The following is a 14121-nucleotide window of genomic DNA, read 5'->3' as shown; positions in this document are numbered from 1 at the left end:
GGTATTATAAGGAATGATCATTTGCATATTGATCAGGGAGGGTGGAGAGCACGGGGAGAGGGAGGGCTGTTCAACAAAGACTCGGCGAGCCTCTGATAATGTCTGTATTTCAAAGAGCACAGGTTATGGTTGACACGCGGGCAGGAGGCCCATTGCTGACATCTAGTCTGCTTGGTTCCTCACCACCACTGCCAGGTTCCAACATCAAGAACACAGAGACATTTCCATCTAACTTTTGTATGAAGAATTTAATTATCTATACACGGAACTAATTCAAAAGGTTGTATTACAGTTGTTAAAGCCGCAGGTTTATATATTTATATATTTTACATTCATATCCGTGAAAATACTGAAGCGCAACTGAACGAGGAGGAGAGGTCCTCGCTCTCTGCACCATGTGAAAGGAGAAGGACCTCTACACGACCACCAGCACAGCCTCCCGACAGCGCCGGGAGAACGCGAGGGGAGTGAGCATTACAGAGTCTTTAGGAGGACAGCTAGATTGTGCTTGAGGCTCCCCCTGCCCCATTTTCTGTGCTGTGAGCAGCAGGCATTTTTATTGAGAGCTTCCAACTAGTGTTTAAAAGACAAACAGGGCTTCAGCTACAGCATATCTAACACACAAACGGACCATGAGCTCCATTTCATATTAATCTGTAGAAATTCCACAGTCTAGTTAAAAAATGTAAACATTGGAAATTAATTGCAGGGAGACTTCTATACATTCTTTCTTGTCAAGAAAATTACTTGTTCAAAATAGGTCATTCCATGAAAAGTAATCGGAATAAAACTTCATGTAACAGAGACTAAAAAGAGATTGTGGATATCGTTGATCGTAACGACCTCAACGGTGTTGTCTACTGATTTTATGCTATGCAAACACGCAAAATTAAAAACCCGAAACAAAACACCAACTCAACCAGATAAATCTGAGACCGAACAAAAACACAGAGTGCTTTCTCATGTGGCTACAAGGTCACTGTGCAAAATAAAATTAAATGCAATATGATTAGAGCATCGTACAAGGTAATAGCTTTGCCATGGAAAGAACTAATTTCTTATGTACAGGATGTATTACATGCTCAACAAGGTACAGCTGATACACACAAACAAGCACAAACACCTTCGCTTTAATTGGGCTCATTCTATACGTCTTTAAAACAGAGATACTGAACTCCTCTGCACTTCTATGGTAAGGGGGAAAAGCCCCAAACTGCACAATTTAGTTGGTAACACTGGACAAAATGAAAAAATACATCAAGTCTCAGATTTATGGACATTTGGAACAATTTTTAATAGCACATGCAGCATTCCTTGATAGTGGGTCTTTTTGCAAAACCAAAATAGCAAAGAAATCATTTATTTATTTTGTTTATTAAAAAGCTAAAATATATATTTAAAAATAATTTTAAAACTATTGAAAGCACCTGTGCAAAGGTGGGGGAAAGTCAATTTGAGTAACTAGGAAAGCCACAAAAGGACCCACTACCCTGTGTGTTTTTGTAATTTTTGCTCCTATCTCTGCAAGTAATAACTCAAACATTGCGATCACATGCAACTAAGGTAAAATGAGGTAAACTGCTCTGCAGTGAGTTCTTCTACTCAGAAGGCAGTAGGTGATCATGCTGGAAGTCACATGATCAAGGCTGCATCTCCCATCATCCCTCTGGGCAGTGATATGGGATAGTGGGTCTCTTTGAGGACTTTCAAGCCTGAGGGGGGGATGGACAACATATGATTCCTAGAAAAAGGAGGAAAACAACACATAAGCAAAACAAAACAATGAGCAAAATTCAAGCTAGGAAAATGAGTCAGGCATGTAAACAGCATGGTGCCAAAATGATTTAAAAAAGAAAAAAAAAAGGAAAAAGGAGGGAGGGGAGGGAGGGGACATGCTACAGAAGGAATGAAAATTAAAGAAAAATAAAACCCCATGAGATAAACTCTTGCATTACAGAAGGTCTTCAAAGAGACGATTGCGAATGCAGCAATGGTCTAGCTTTAAGTTCTGCAAACAAAGCTCAGCAGAATCAGAGCAATGCTGCATGTTTTACGGGAAGATACCAGAGAGGCGAGGCGACAGAGCCACCAGGGCACTTACATTGCTGGCTTGGGTCCATGTCTGTGGTCAGCTTCACATAATTGGATGGGAAGAGCCCCACTTGTCCATTGACTTCTCCTTTCCACCAGTCAGGGTCCTCCTTGTTGAGGACGTTGATGATCTGGCCCTTGTTGAAGGCCAGCTCATCGTCATTCTGCGCGGTGTAGTCGTACATCCCAATCACCTGGCACACTGCAGGAGACAGGGCTGGGTGAGCGGCTGCACACCCGCCGGAGAATGCACAACGGGTACCGCGCAGCCATTCAACATTCCCAGCTACTATTTCTGTCCTTTCAGAAGAGGGTGACAGTAGGTGGAACTGTTCTATTGGGCTTTTTACAGTGTGGGCGTAAAGGAAGATGAAGAATTAAAAACTAAGACGACAGCAAAATTTTCACACTAAGTCTTTAGTTTTTATGATATCGTCCTCTTTTTCATGTTTACTTGTCAGCAGAAAATGTACAGTGCTAATCGAGGGCTTTCGTTTTGAGTGCAGCGGAACTCCTTCCTACTGCTGACTCCGGAAAGACCAGCCCAACCCCATCCTATCTTCTGCTGCACCGGACAGCTATGTATCATGGGGACTTTACTATCATTTTTCCTTTTTGGTTTAAAGTGGAAGGTAATCATCATTTGACCTCCAAGAATTCCAAATCTTAGGGAAAACTAAAACCAGTGATTTATTTATTTATTATTTATTTATTTGAGACAGAGCCTCGCTCTGTTGCCCATGCTGGAGTGCAGTGGCATGATCTCAGCTCTCTGCAACCTCCACCTCCAGGGTTCAACCGATTCTCCTACCTCAGCCTCTTGAGTAGCTGGGATTACAGGCATGCACCACTACGCCTGGCTAATTTTTCTATTTTTAGTAGAGACGGGGTTTCACCATGTTGGCCAGGCTGGTCTCGAACTCCTGGCCTCAAGAGATCCACCCGCCTCGGCCTCCTAAAGTGCTGGGATTACAGGCGTGAGCCACCATGCCAGGCCTAAAATCAGTGTTTCAAAAGATTTTTCTGCTGCTATATCTTTGCGTCTCAAAATGTTGTCTTGAAAGAAATCTCCACCCTCAAGAACAATTTTTCTTTTCTCATTTTCTCTCAAGCTTATAGGAGGTAAAATTGTTCTCATTCTTTGGCACTTCTACTTCAGATGAGTCTGCACCAACAGGTCACAGTCCCTATGAATCTTTCTTAACCAACCTATTAATAAATAGGTTTAGGCTTTTTAAATTCTCCAGCTAATTCAATCACTTCAGCAACTGATTTCAGCGGGCCTGAGGAAGGGGCTGTACATGGAAGTGGAGGGATACTGACATATCTCTCCAGGGGACAGCAAACCCTGCGGGAACCACATTCCTCAGCCTACACGAGGCCACAGCTCAAGCAAAGAGGCCCAGTGGGGACTGCGGCTCATCACAAAGTTTGCCCATCCTTTAATTTCTTGAGAAGGCTGCCAGTTTTTAATCTTATCTCACTGGGTACATACAGCATAGATATTTAACCACAAGGTATTGGAACAAAAATTCTACACTTTCCACAAAAGCCAACCAAGAATGATGGCTTAAAGACCTAAAGCAGAAATCTGCTCCCCCTGACCTCACCTCTCTCAGATCTTGCTGAAGCGTCTCATTTGGTCCCTTCAATCAGAAAATAGCCAACTGGGCCAACTGCTGTGCTCTGTTCTTTTCCAGTCCTCCAGGAAAGTGAGTACAACATCCTGCCTGCCCAGCGAAGCCCCCTCTGCCCACAGTGAATGTCACAGGGGAGCTATTTTGGTCTTCAGTGAACACCACATTATAGCCCCCCAACCCCCGTGGCCCCCAGCTCCATCTCATGACCTACTGAGACCCCAGCCGTTTATTTTTGGGTGTCCCTTTCTGTCACCTCACCCCCTAGCCTAAACCCCAATTTAAATGGCTGGAAGGAAATCAAGAGGAAAATGTGGCCTTAATGCCACAGCATTCATGACTCCTGCAAGAAGAGCATTCCAACAAGGGTTCTGTTGTATCCAGCACAGAAAAGCCACTTAGATATCTGGTCCTTTTGAAAGACATATTCCATATCACATTAGTTGGGTGTCAGTCCCAGCAAGTACAGGAAGTGCTTTAAAGCACATGTGAAAAACAACCTAAGATATTTAATGAGAAAATCAAGTGGGAAAACTCAAGTGGCATGCAGACCATCTTCCAGTTAGAGATGCGAAACTCCTTACCTGCCGCTAATGCTGTTGACTTAGGTGGCTCTGTTGGAGTGATTTTGCTCGTCCCAGGGCTTAGAAGCTTTACATAATTAGCTGGGAACCAGCCTATCTGGCGCTTTTTCCCACGTGCCTAGTAAGAAAATAATTACATCAAACATTTTTAAAGGCGCATCTTTTACAATACAGCTCACTTTATAACAGAGCACTCATGTAAAGCTTACATATAACTGAAAAACAAATGACATTAATGGTAAAATCTATGGATTACTATGTCACAAAAGTAAAACACCATAGCTAAAATTCAAATTGTGACAATCACTGGTCAGCAAAGCCCAGAATGTTTTTGCTTGGGCTAGACTGTGTGGATCACAAAATTAAGATATACCATGGATTGCCTGGGACAGGAAATTCTACTCATGTAATGCTAGCACTCAGCTGTTAATTTCAGGTAATGTAGACATTATGGTTAATGCCAACACTGTATATGGGTTTTAGGAATAATAATAATAATAATAATAATAATAATAATAATAATAATGGCCACCAATACACACTGAGTACTTCTTTTTTTTTTTTTTTTTTGAGACAGAGTCTCGCTCTGTCACCCAGGCTGGAGTGCAGTGGCACGATCTCGGCTCACTGCAAGCTCCACCTCCCAGGTTCAGGCCATTCTCCTGCCTCAGCCTCCTGAGTAGCTGGGACTACAGGCACCCCACCACCATGCCCGGCTAATTTTGTTTTTGTATTTTTAGTAGAGACAGGGTTTCACCGTGTTAGCCAGGATGGTCTCGATCTCTTGACCTCGTAATCTGCACCCCTCGGCCTCCCAAAGTGCTGGGATTACAGGCGTGCACCACCGCGCCCGGCCCTGAGTACTTTTTATGAGCCAGGCCCTGTGCATTTATGCACACAATTCCAGAAGGATAATAGTATTATTATTCTCAATTTCCAGATGAAAAGTTGAGTGACAGCCCCAAGGCCACAGGCAGTTAGTGGCAAGCCAAGATGCACTCATGTGTCTGCATGCTCCTTTATGGGTAATATACATCCTTAGATGCAAGATGACATACATGCAGTACACACAGAACACAAGGAGACTCGATGTTATTTTCACAAACCCGTAGGCCCATGTGATGACTAAAGCCACATTTTTCACTGCCACTCCTTTCTCACTTAATTCAATCTGATTCAACACAAGACTCATTTATGGAGTGTTTCTGCACCATGCCGTTAGGAAGGGACAGTAGATGACTGTCCCTATAAACCCGGGGAGTTTATAACAAAGTTGGTGAGGCGGGTTTTGCAGTTAGGACACAATCCCATTAAAAGACTCGAGTTAGGGATCATGAGTCGGGCTTTGACTACCCTTCTGTACACCACCAAGAAAAGAGAACCCAAAACTACTTGTGCATACACACACATGCATACACATACACACACACACGTCTAGAAACAAGGCTCTGATCGAAACAGCCACCTCTGGGGACAAGGTGGGAGGGAGACATTTATATCCCCTTGTAACTTTTGAATTTTAAACCATGTGACTATAATTACCTATTCCCAAAATAAGGAAATAAAACTAAAAGAAAAGAAAACTTCCACCACATTACCTCTGTCCTCCCACCTGCCAGTTTATCAAGAGGGATACCTCTAGGTCATTTTCAGAACACAGCAGGTTTCCCTTTCCTTGAGGTCTGATAGATTCCATCCCCTTGGCTCAAGGACTAAAGCTTTTATGTTCACAGTGAACCTGCCGATGACTGAAGCCATCTGGTTACAAATTTCCACGTTTATCTACCGAGTATACCACCATTCTGCTCACAAGGACACCACTCTTTCCCACACCTCTGCAGCACAGCACAGAACTCACTGGTGTTTCCTCATTTGTGGATCCACGCTGAGAGTCACTCTGGTGACAGCGCCAGGAGCTCTCCTGGGTCATGGCAACTCAGCCACTTTATTGAGAATCCTAAGAACCACTCAAACACTCATTTAAGTACAGTGCTAGAGGTGTGGCGACTGAAAAATACGGCTGCTGCCTCCAAGGGGCTAGTCAGCTACATGCGGAAGTAAGAAATGTGCACAGAAAGCAAAGTAATATAAAATACTAAAGAGTGGTGCCGGCACGGGGCCAGTGCTGGAGCTCAGGGGAGGGACACGGTGCTTCTGGTTGGGATGGTCACAGAGAGCTTCCAGAAGTGGGATTTGCCAGCTGTTGCGGAAGTGGAGAGGTTGGAGCTGGTTGGCCGCTGGTGAGAAATGTCATGAACAAAGGCAGCAAGGCAGGAGAGCAGGGGGTGCTGGTGTTTCAAAGAGGCTGGAGTGGAGACGTCATTGCTCAGCGGTAAGATGTGAGGCTGCACCTGGGAGAGGGGCCCCGCAGGAAGCCTTCCCCTGGCAGGCGAGGAGGAAAGGCGATGGGAGTCTCCCACGTCTCCAGAACAGGACAGGGGCATGATGCTGGCAGGGCCAATGGGTGACACAGCACAACTCTAAGCAGGGAGTGGGACCTGAGGGTCTAAGGAGGCCTCTCCCTCCCCAGCACAGGAGAAGGCATGCTGACAAAAAGGAGTGGATTTCCAGGCCTCCAGAGGTCAGATTCCTTAACCAGTGAGTAGTATCTGGACATTTATGGGTGTCCACCAGCAAACTCTCCAGGGAAAGTTTCATCTTTAGTTACACTCCAGGTTGTGCCTTCTATTCTGGCCAAGATGCGTTTCTTATATATTCAGCTCTCCAGTGTGGCTCTTCCTGTCCTGGCCTCAGGCTCACCTCCACAGAGTGGTAGACGGGACTGTGTGAGACCCGAGGCCTTCCCCAGCAAGGCCTTCTTCCTTCCTGCTCCTGCTGTTCCAACCTCCATTCCTCAGGAGCACCTGAGGGTCTGTCTTCCGTGGCTAGCCCACTGCATGGCAAAGGTTTCCTGCCTCCCTCTTCTCCCTCAAACTTACGTAGTTCCATACCGTCCTGCTCGTGGGCAGACAAATACCAGCAGATTGGGTAAGTCAGTCTACAGGCCCACTAATAGCCACCAAAGGGTTCCCATGGGCCCCTTCCTCACAAAGCATTCCAGAAACCATTCCTTCCTATATCCGTTCAAGCCTTACTGAGGCCCCCCTGTGTTATGCAGAGGCCCACGTTCAACAAACGCCAGAGAGACGGACGGCTGCTGGAAAATTCAGTCCTTCCACAGGCCCCATGTGGGCAAGCCAGGGCGCAAGCCCTGTCCTTCACTAAGCTATGAAGCAGGTGGCCAGGTGCCCGCCTGGCAGTCTGAGGCTGATCTTCACTTTGGATGAGGGAGGATGCGGGGAGGGAGACACACTTTCTGTATGAAAAGTCAGCTGGCTTACCTCTCAAGTAACTGCTATAGTAGTAACTTTTTAAAGGCAACTTTTTATTTAGAAATGATTTCAAACTCACGGAAAAGTGGCAAGAATAAGAAAAGCACACAGAACACCCATAGGCCCTTTACCCGAATTCACCTACTGTCAACACTTGGCAGCAGCTGCTCCCTCATTTATGCGCGTTCTCCCTCCCTCCCCACCCTCTTCTCTGCAAGTTCTTTTTTTGAATCATCTGATTGCAAGTTGCTTACATCTTAATTCTACCCCTAAATACTTCAACATGTATCTCCTAAAAATAAGAATATTCTCTTATATAACCACAGTACAGTTATTGCTTTCTGTAAATTTTACACTGGTACAGTAATTTTGTCTAATGTAGTGTCCACAACCCAATTTTGTCCATTATCCCAATAATGTCCTTGACAGCGTGGTTTTCTTTCACACAGGGTCTAGATACTGCACTGAGTCTAGATACTGCAGCCAGTCCTCACGCCTCTTTAGTCCCCTTTCGACAGGTTTTGTCTTTTATGATCCTGACAGTTTTGAAGACCAGTCACTCCCTCCCTCCTCCCTCCCGGCACAGCTGTACACACACGATGTCCTCTGGTCTCCCCACTGCTCATCATTCTGATCACCTCATTCAGGTCTTGTCCTAGTTCCCCACTCTATAATTATTGTGTTTTCCCCTGCAGATCATGAGCGATCTGTGGGGGTCACTTCAAGACCATGCACATTTTCTGCTCCTACTGAAAATTTTCCTGCAGATTTGGCATCTACCGATGATTCTAAGAAGTTTTACCATGAGAATTGCGTAACAGTAATCTTTTTAAAGCATCTTTGTCTCTGGAAATGAGACTTATAGGAAGTATCTGGAATGGTAAAATGTGTAACAAGATGATATGATTAACAATACACACACACACGTGTGCACACACACACGGGAACTAAAAATACTGTGATGTATGGATGTGGCTTTGAATGCAAAGATATCCGCTCTTGTGCCACACCTTCTAATACCACTGATGAAAAGCTCCACTCTCTAATGCCAAGGCACATAAGGATATGCAGGCATCCCTCGTCATACGAGTTCTCACTATGCCGACTCTATCTGAATTCAGGAATGGGAAAGATATGTTTTCGTATGAGCTCCTAGCTCTCAGAAATCTGTTACCGGCTGTCTGAAACTTAGGAACTAAACAAACACAGAAAATTTGGCATCTCTCACTATCCAAATATAGAATTTAGGTGGTGAGGGGTGGTTTGTACTTTACAATAAAATAGCGTCCCTTTGAGATTTTGTGTATTGAAACTTGGATGGAGAATTGTAAATAAACAAAAAAGACACTGACTTGCAGCTCTCCTTCCCACCATCCACCTGGGTTCTTTTTTCGGATCAAAATCAGCTGACCAGGGGCGAGAGTGAGCTGCTCGGGGCCGGTGGCGGTGTATGAGGCAATAACCTGGGCAATTTCTGAAAAACAAGATCAAACACGGCAGTGCACTGTTAAGAGTCAGCAGGAGAAAAGGCCAAGAAGATGCAGGCGCCTCCCAGGTTCACAGATGAACACATCAAAACCAATGTATTGAGCTGGATTTCTACTCAACGAGTAAGGCTCCCTGAATCGCCCGTTCCCAGAGCTACCAGGCAGACACGGCATTTAACGGCCTGGCTGATCCTCGAGCCCTCAGTGGGCTGCAGACTCCCTTGTCATCCTGTGAAACTTACTTACCAACTTCCCTCCACGAAGTCCGCTCCTTGCCCACTCCTGGCACCTTCTGTCACACCCCTCCCATAATTACCCAGAATGCCCTGAGGCCAAGGGTGGGGCCTCATTCACCACCCACCCCAGCACAGTAGCACTCAATGGCTAAAGTGCTACTTTGAAGTGACTAAAGGACTCAATAGCTTTTCCAGCTGCCAAGTACAGTAGAAAGAGAAGCCCATTTTTCTCAGAAACCACTGGGAGCCCGGCAGGGGCTTATTTCTATGTTGTTGCTGCAGATTCTCACTCCCAGCGACACAGCCTTCTTCTTTATGGCTCACATTTTGAGAGTGATCCCTGAATATCAGGTGCAAATCATGGCAGGGCAAATTTCTTTCTTTTTATTTCATGTTATAGGAGGGACCTGGAGTTAAGAAGGGAACTTTATGCAAAAACAATTCAGCACAGGGAAAAAAATGTAAACAGTTCTGTACTTTTCCTGAATGTGAAAAGTCCCATGGGAAAAACTCCAGCGGTACCACAGACCAGGCTCTGAAACACACATTTCCACGGGCCCAGGAGACTGAGTATGAGGAGACAGAACCCTTCTCTGCCTGAGTTCTGGCTCATCTGCAACTACTGCTTTCTGAACTTCTAGAAGCAATACAGAACAAACTGTTCTGCTCCTCTACCCTTGCTCTCCAAGTGTGGTTTGTGAAAGAAAGGAGAAAAGAAGGAAAGAAGGACAGAAAAAAAAGAAGAAAGAGGGAATGAAGTAAAGAATGGAAAGGAAGAATGCAAAAAGGTCTCATGTTCTGACGAGATTTCCTACTTTTCTACTCACTCCAGGGAACAAGTAAGACTCTGGCCCTTAAGCAAGCCGCTCTCATTCTGTTCTGCATGCTATCAGGGGTAGGCCACCAGGACAGAAGCACCTGGCGGTCACGGTGCAGGCCTGGCCCTGCCTGATGCTTTGGAGAGCTTGGGGCAAGCAAGAAAGGCCACAGCACGGTCTACTGGCCCAGCCTAGGCTCTGACTGGGAGCTCCAGCTGAGATGTCTACGCTAGGATGAGGACTCTCCTGCAACACAACAAAGACCAGCTCTTGGTTCCAAGAATTTATGGTTTGGAGAAAGACCAAACTAGTGTCCTATTTGGCACTGGATGTTCTTGCTCCTCAAGGGACCTGGCATACGCAGCCAGCAATCTGCCCCAACATTCTCTGCAGTCTTTTGTGTCCTTTCTTGCTAGTTTCAGTGCAAAGCAAAGCCCACCTGGGCTTCATCTATGAAATATCTGGACCCTCTGGAATGACAAATGTCCAAAACTTAGAAAACTTACACTTAAAACAGAGATTTGGTGGGGTGGTCCAATGTATCTCCATCCTCTGTATTTATCTGACTAAATACTCCATCCAGCATTTATCTGACTAAAATAAAATCCTAGACTACGTGAAATTTCTCTTCTTTTCTCTAGCCATGTAAGCCCAGTTGGAGCTGGGCACCAGACAGACAAGCAAATCCGTCTCTTGGCAATTCAGTGACTGTTTCAACCTATAATTTCCTAAGAATATGATAGCAAAAAAGTTCAAATGACCTAGACCAGGAAGACGTACCACAGAAACCGTATTATTTCACATCCGCTTCTTTCTTTTCTTTTTCGTGCTATTTATAGCACATGTGATTTTACTGAAATAAACTAAAACACTTTGGATTCAGTCATGACTACAATTTTGTACCTTCAATGTGTACCGAGGAAAACCATCCTATGGCTTCTACATTAATGGGACCTACACTCTAATCTTCCCCATTGTTTGTGTCCTGGGAATGCATTGTTATGAAATGAAAAAGGGCTAACCAAGCCTAAGAGGAAGATGGAGAAGCAGCTGAGCCCATAATCCTACAGCTCCATGTATTATAACTTCCCAGCATCTTGCCTGAATTATTTATTTATGTATTTATTTTACTTTATTTTATTTTATTTTTTGAGATAGAGTCTTGTTCTATCGCCCAGGCTGGAGTGAAGTGGAGCAACCTCGGCTCACTGCCACCTTGGCCTCCCGGGTTCAAGTGATTCCCCCGCCTCAGCCTCTCGAGTAGCTGGGATTACAGGTGTATGCCACTATGCCTGGCTAATTTTTGTATTTTTTGGTAGAGACCGGGTTTCCCCCGTTGGCCAGGCTGGTCTTAAACTCCTGAACTCAAATGATCCACCTGCCTCGGTCTCCAAAACTGCTGGGATTACAGGCATGAGCCACCGTGCCTGGCCTCACCTGAATTATTTCTCGACAACCCAAGAGAACATTCTGTCAGGTAACGTCTCCACTCTTCATGTGGGAAGCAACAGACAAATCTCATAACCAAGTAAAATTATTAATGGATTCCAAGGAAAGGACTTACTCTCACCACTCTTAGGAAAGATTCTTTTTATTTTAGGCTTCTGGCCCTAATACACAAAGATGGGGAGCAACTATCAATTACATTCAAAACATTGAAAAGTAAGCATCAGGGTTTGTAACTTACCAGGTTTTTTTCCTAAACTCCCTGTTTTCCCAGCAGTTCCAGAGCCCTTAAAACAGAGCAAAAGGTCTCATTTGCATGCTGAAGTTTTGATCATGCAACTTTAAAAACGATTAATGATGATACAAACCCGCTTGAGCCCCAAAGCCCCACTTTTCATTCTGGGAAAACACAGCACTGTATCACCTGACACAAGGATATAGATCAGGAAAACATGGAAAAAAATAAGTACTTTAAAACATGTGGCTTTTACTCATTTCTATAGGAGAAAAAAACAGCAGAGTATGGGGCCTGTAAGAGCCCAGAGGGCTCCGAGCACAGGCACTTCTCGGACCTGATCAAATCTAAGAGGAGGTTCCAGGCTAGGAAGACTGTTAGTTTACATCCTAAACACTAAGCTCGGACTTATTTTCACATGGCTAATTATGAAATATTTCACACATAAAAAGTACAGGGAATATAACTCACAAGCCTACTACCCGGTTTTAACACATTAAAATATTAATATTTTGCACATTTGCTTCAGGAGCTTTCTTTTTAAAAAAACTAACAGGGACAACTGGAACCTCTCTTCCCCCATCCTATTCACCCCTCTCTATCCAAAGAGGCAGTGGCTGTCCTGTGTGGCCTTTCCACCCAATTTCACCGCGTTTATACACTGAAATTTCTCTATCAATGCACAGAGGCAGAGCATATTTCTTCCCAACTATCAAGTGTTTAAAAAGTGCTCTGGGGTTGAATTCCTCTCTGGGATACTCATGGAATTTTAAACCAGCCAAGTAAGCCAGCAACAGAGACCACGAGAGGCAGGACAGGAGCCAGAACGGAATCTGTTGTTACAAAGTACTTTATTCTAAATTAATTTATGCTTGAAGTCTATCTTGCAGTAAATTAAGCATTCCAATTAAAACAAAACAAAAGGCTTAATAAACAAAACATGAGTTACTGAAAGAATAAAAATATGCCATTTATCTACCAGGAACACAACTTACAGTCTCTTTATTTTGCTTATTGAAATTTAAGAACCATTTACCAGGAAAAGTTCAGGTTAAATTTTTACTCTGATTCTGCTTTATTAACGAACAAAGTTATACAAAAGCAATCTCTCACTATTTTTCAATAGGCTGCATATCAAAAAAAGGAATACCAATGAAACAAGACTCCAGTGACCAGTTAACTTTCCTAGTACAGGCTCAGAATCTACTCCCTATACTTCATAAAAAGAACAAGGCAATTGGCAGTACCCTAGAGTTCAAGTAGTTTCAGTGTGCTCCCTTTGAAAAACCACAGCCAGCCCCATAAGCTGAGATGGATTCAGAAGGCCATGTTCTGTCCTCCCTGCACCTATAAAGTCCCCCAGACCTGCCCATACAGAGAAGGGAAGCAGGATGGGACAACTCTCCCCACGCCCAGACGTCAATTCTGGTATCTGAAGCTGGGTCTGGTGTTAAGTTTGGTCGGATATTTTGCTTTTACACTGAATTCTGTATTCAAGTAGGATGAAAGAGCTGAGTTTTCAGATTTTTTTTTTCATTATTATTGAATAGTATAGCTAGATGTATATCTAAAAATTTCTAGTACTGCTAGTTCTTCTGTGGCTAATAATTTAAGACTGTGGTTAAGAAAGTACCTTACAACTCCACTTACCTTAAAAAACAAAGTCACTGTGTGTTTTCCTAAAATTTATTTCGGATGGTTTTATTAAAGTAGAAAACTGTAACTTATTAAAATACATTACAAGTAATGGCTTTCGTATTTTAACTGATCCAAAAGGTAAAGTCACTTTAAGAGTTTTCATGCACGGTAGTAGAAATTGAGTTTGGCTTTTAGTGTTTTACCCAACTCCCCTGAAATATCATCTGTATGACTCTCATTGGACTTGACTTGCTGGCCTGGAGAAGAATTTAATTCTCTGTTTCCAGGTCTGAAAAGTCCAATATGCCAGCTGTCTCACAGGGCAAAATTACTTTCTTCCAGGCTTCTGCCAGATTCTCCAAGGGTGGGCAGACTTAAGTAAATCCATCCATGGGAATTCCACTTAGCTGCTCTCAAGACCGCAGCAAGAAAAACCAAAAAGCAAAACAATGCCACCCCTTAAAAAAACAAAACCCAAGCAAATAAAATCATTTCTGGGAGCTGCAGGAGAGGTGAGCAGGCCAAGAGCAGGACTCCTAGAGCAGGGCACCAGGCCCAGCCTCGCCCCCAGAGCAGCTCCGAGCACACGGAGCCGCACATGTAAGAGCCCAGTATAC

General features: G+C 44.2%; 1 protein-coding gene across 9 annotated transcripts in view; it reads right to left on the bottom strand.

Moving 5' to 3' along the window:
- The window catches only part of ITSN1 (intersectin 1), a 257189-nt gene that overhangs the window by 61441 nt on the left and 181627 nt on the right, over positions 1–14121 (bottom strand). For 3 of the 9 annotated variants that reach the window (XR_001715152.4, XM_016947143.4, XM_016947144.4), the window contains 4 exons: positions 11873–11918; positions 8997–9118; positions 4313–4430; positions 2102–2293 (listed from right to left, as the gene is read on the bottom strand). Coding sequence is in view for 8 of the 9 variants with exons in the window: in XM_016947143.4 (XP_016802632.1) it covers positions 2102–2293; positions 4313–4430; positions 8997–9118; positions 11873–11918 (478 nt within the window). In the remaining variant the exon portion in view is untranslated. Of the gene's footprint in view, positions 1–229; positions 1742–2101; positions 2294–4312; positions 4431–8996; positions 9119–11872; positions 11919–14121 lie in introns of those variants that run through there. The other 6 variants (XM_016947147.4, XM_024352351.3, XM_024352352.3 and 3 more) reach the window with 3 other exon arrangements.

This window comes from Pan troglodytes, chromosome 22, assembly GCF_028858775.2.
Source record: "Pan troglodytes isolate AG18354 chromosome 22, NHGRI_mPanTro3-v2.0_pri, whole genome shotgun sequence".
In the NCBI taxonomy this organism is placed as follows: Eukaryota; Metazoa; Chordata; class Mammalia; order Primates; family Hominidae; genus Pan; species Pan troglodytes.
The sequence above is the reverse complement of the archived record's forward strand: the minus strand, read 5'-3'. Positions and strand labels throughout refer to the sequence as shown.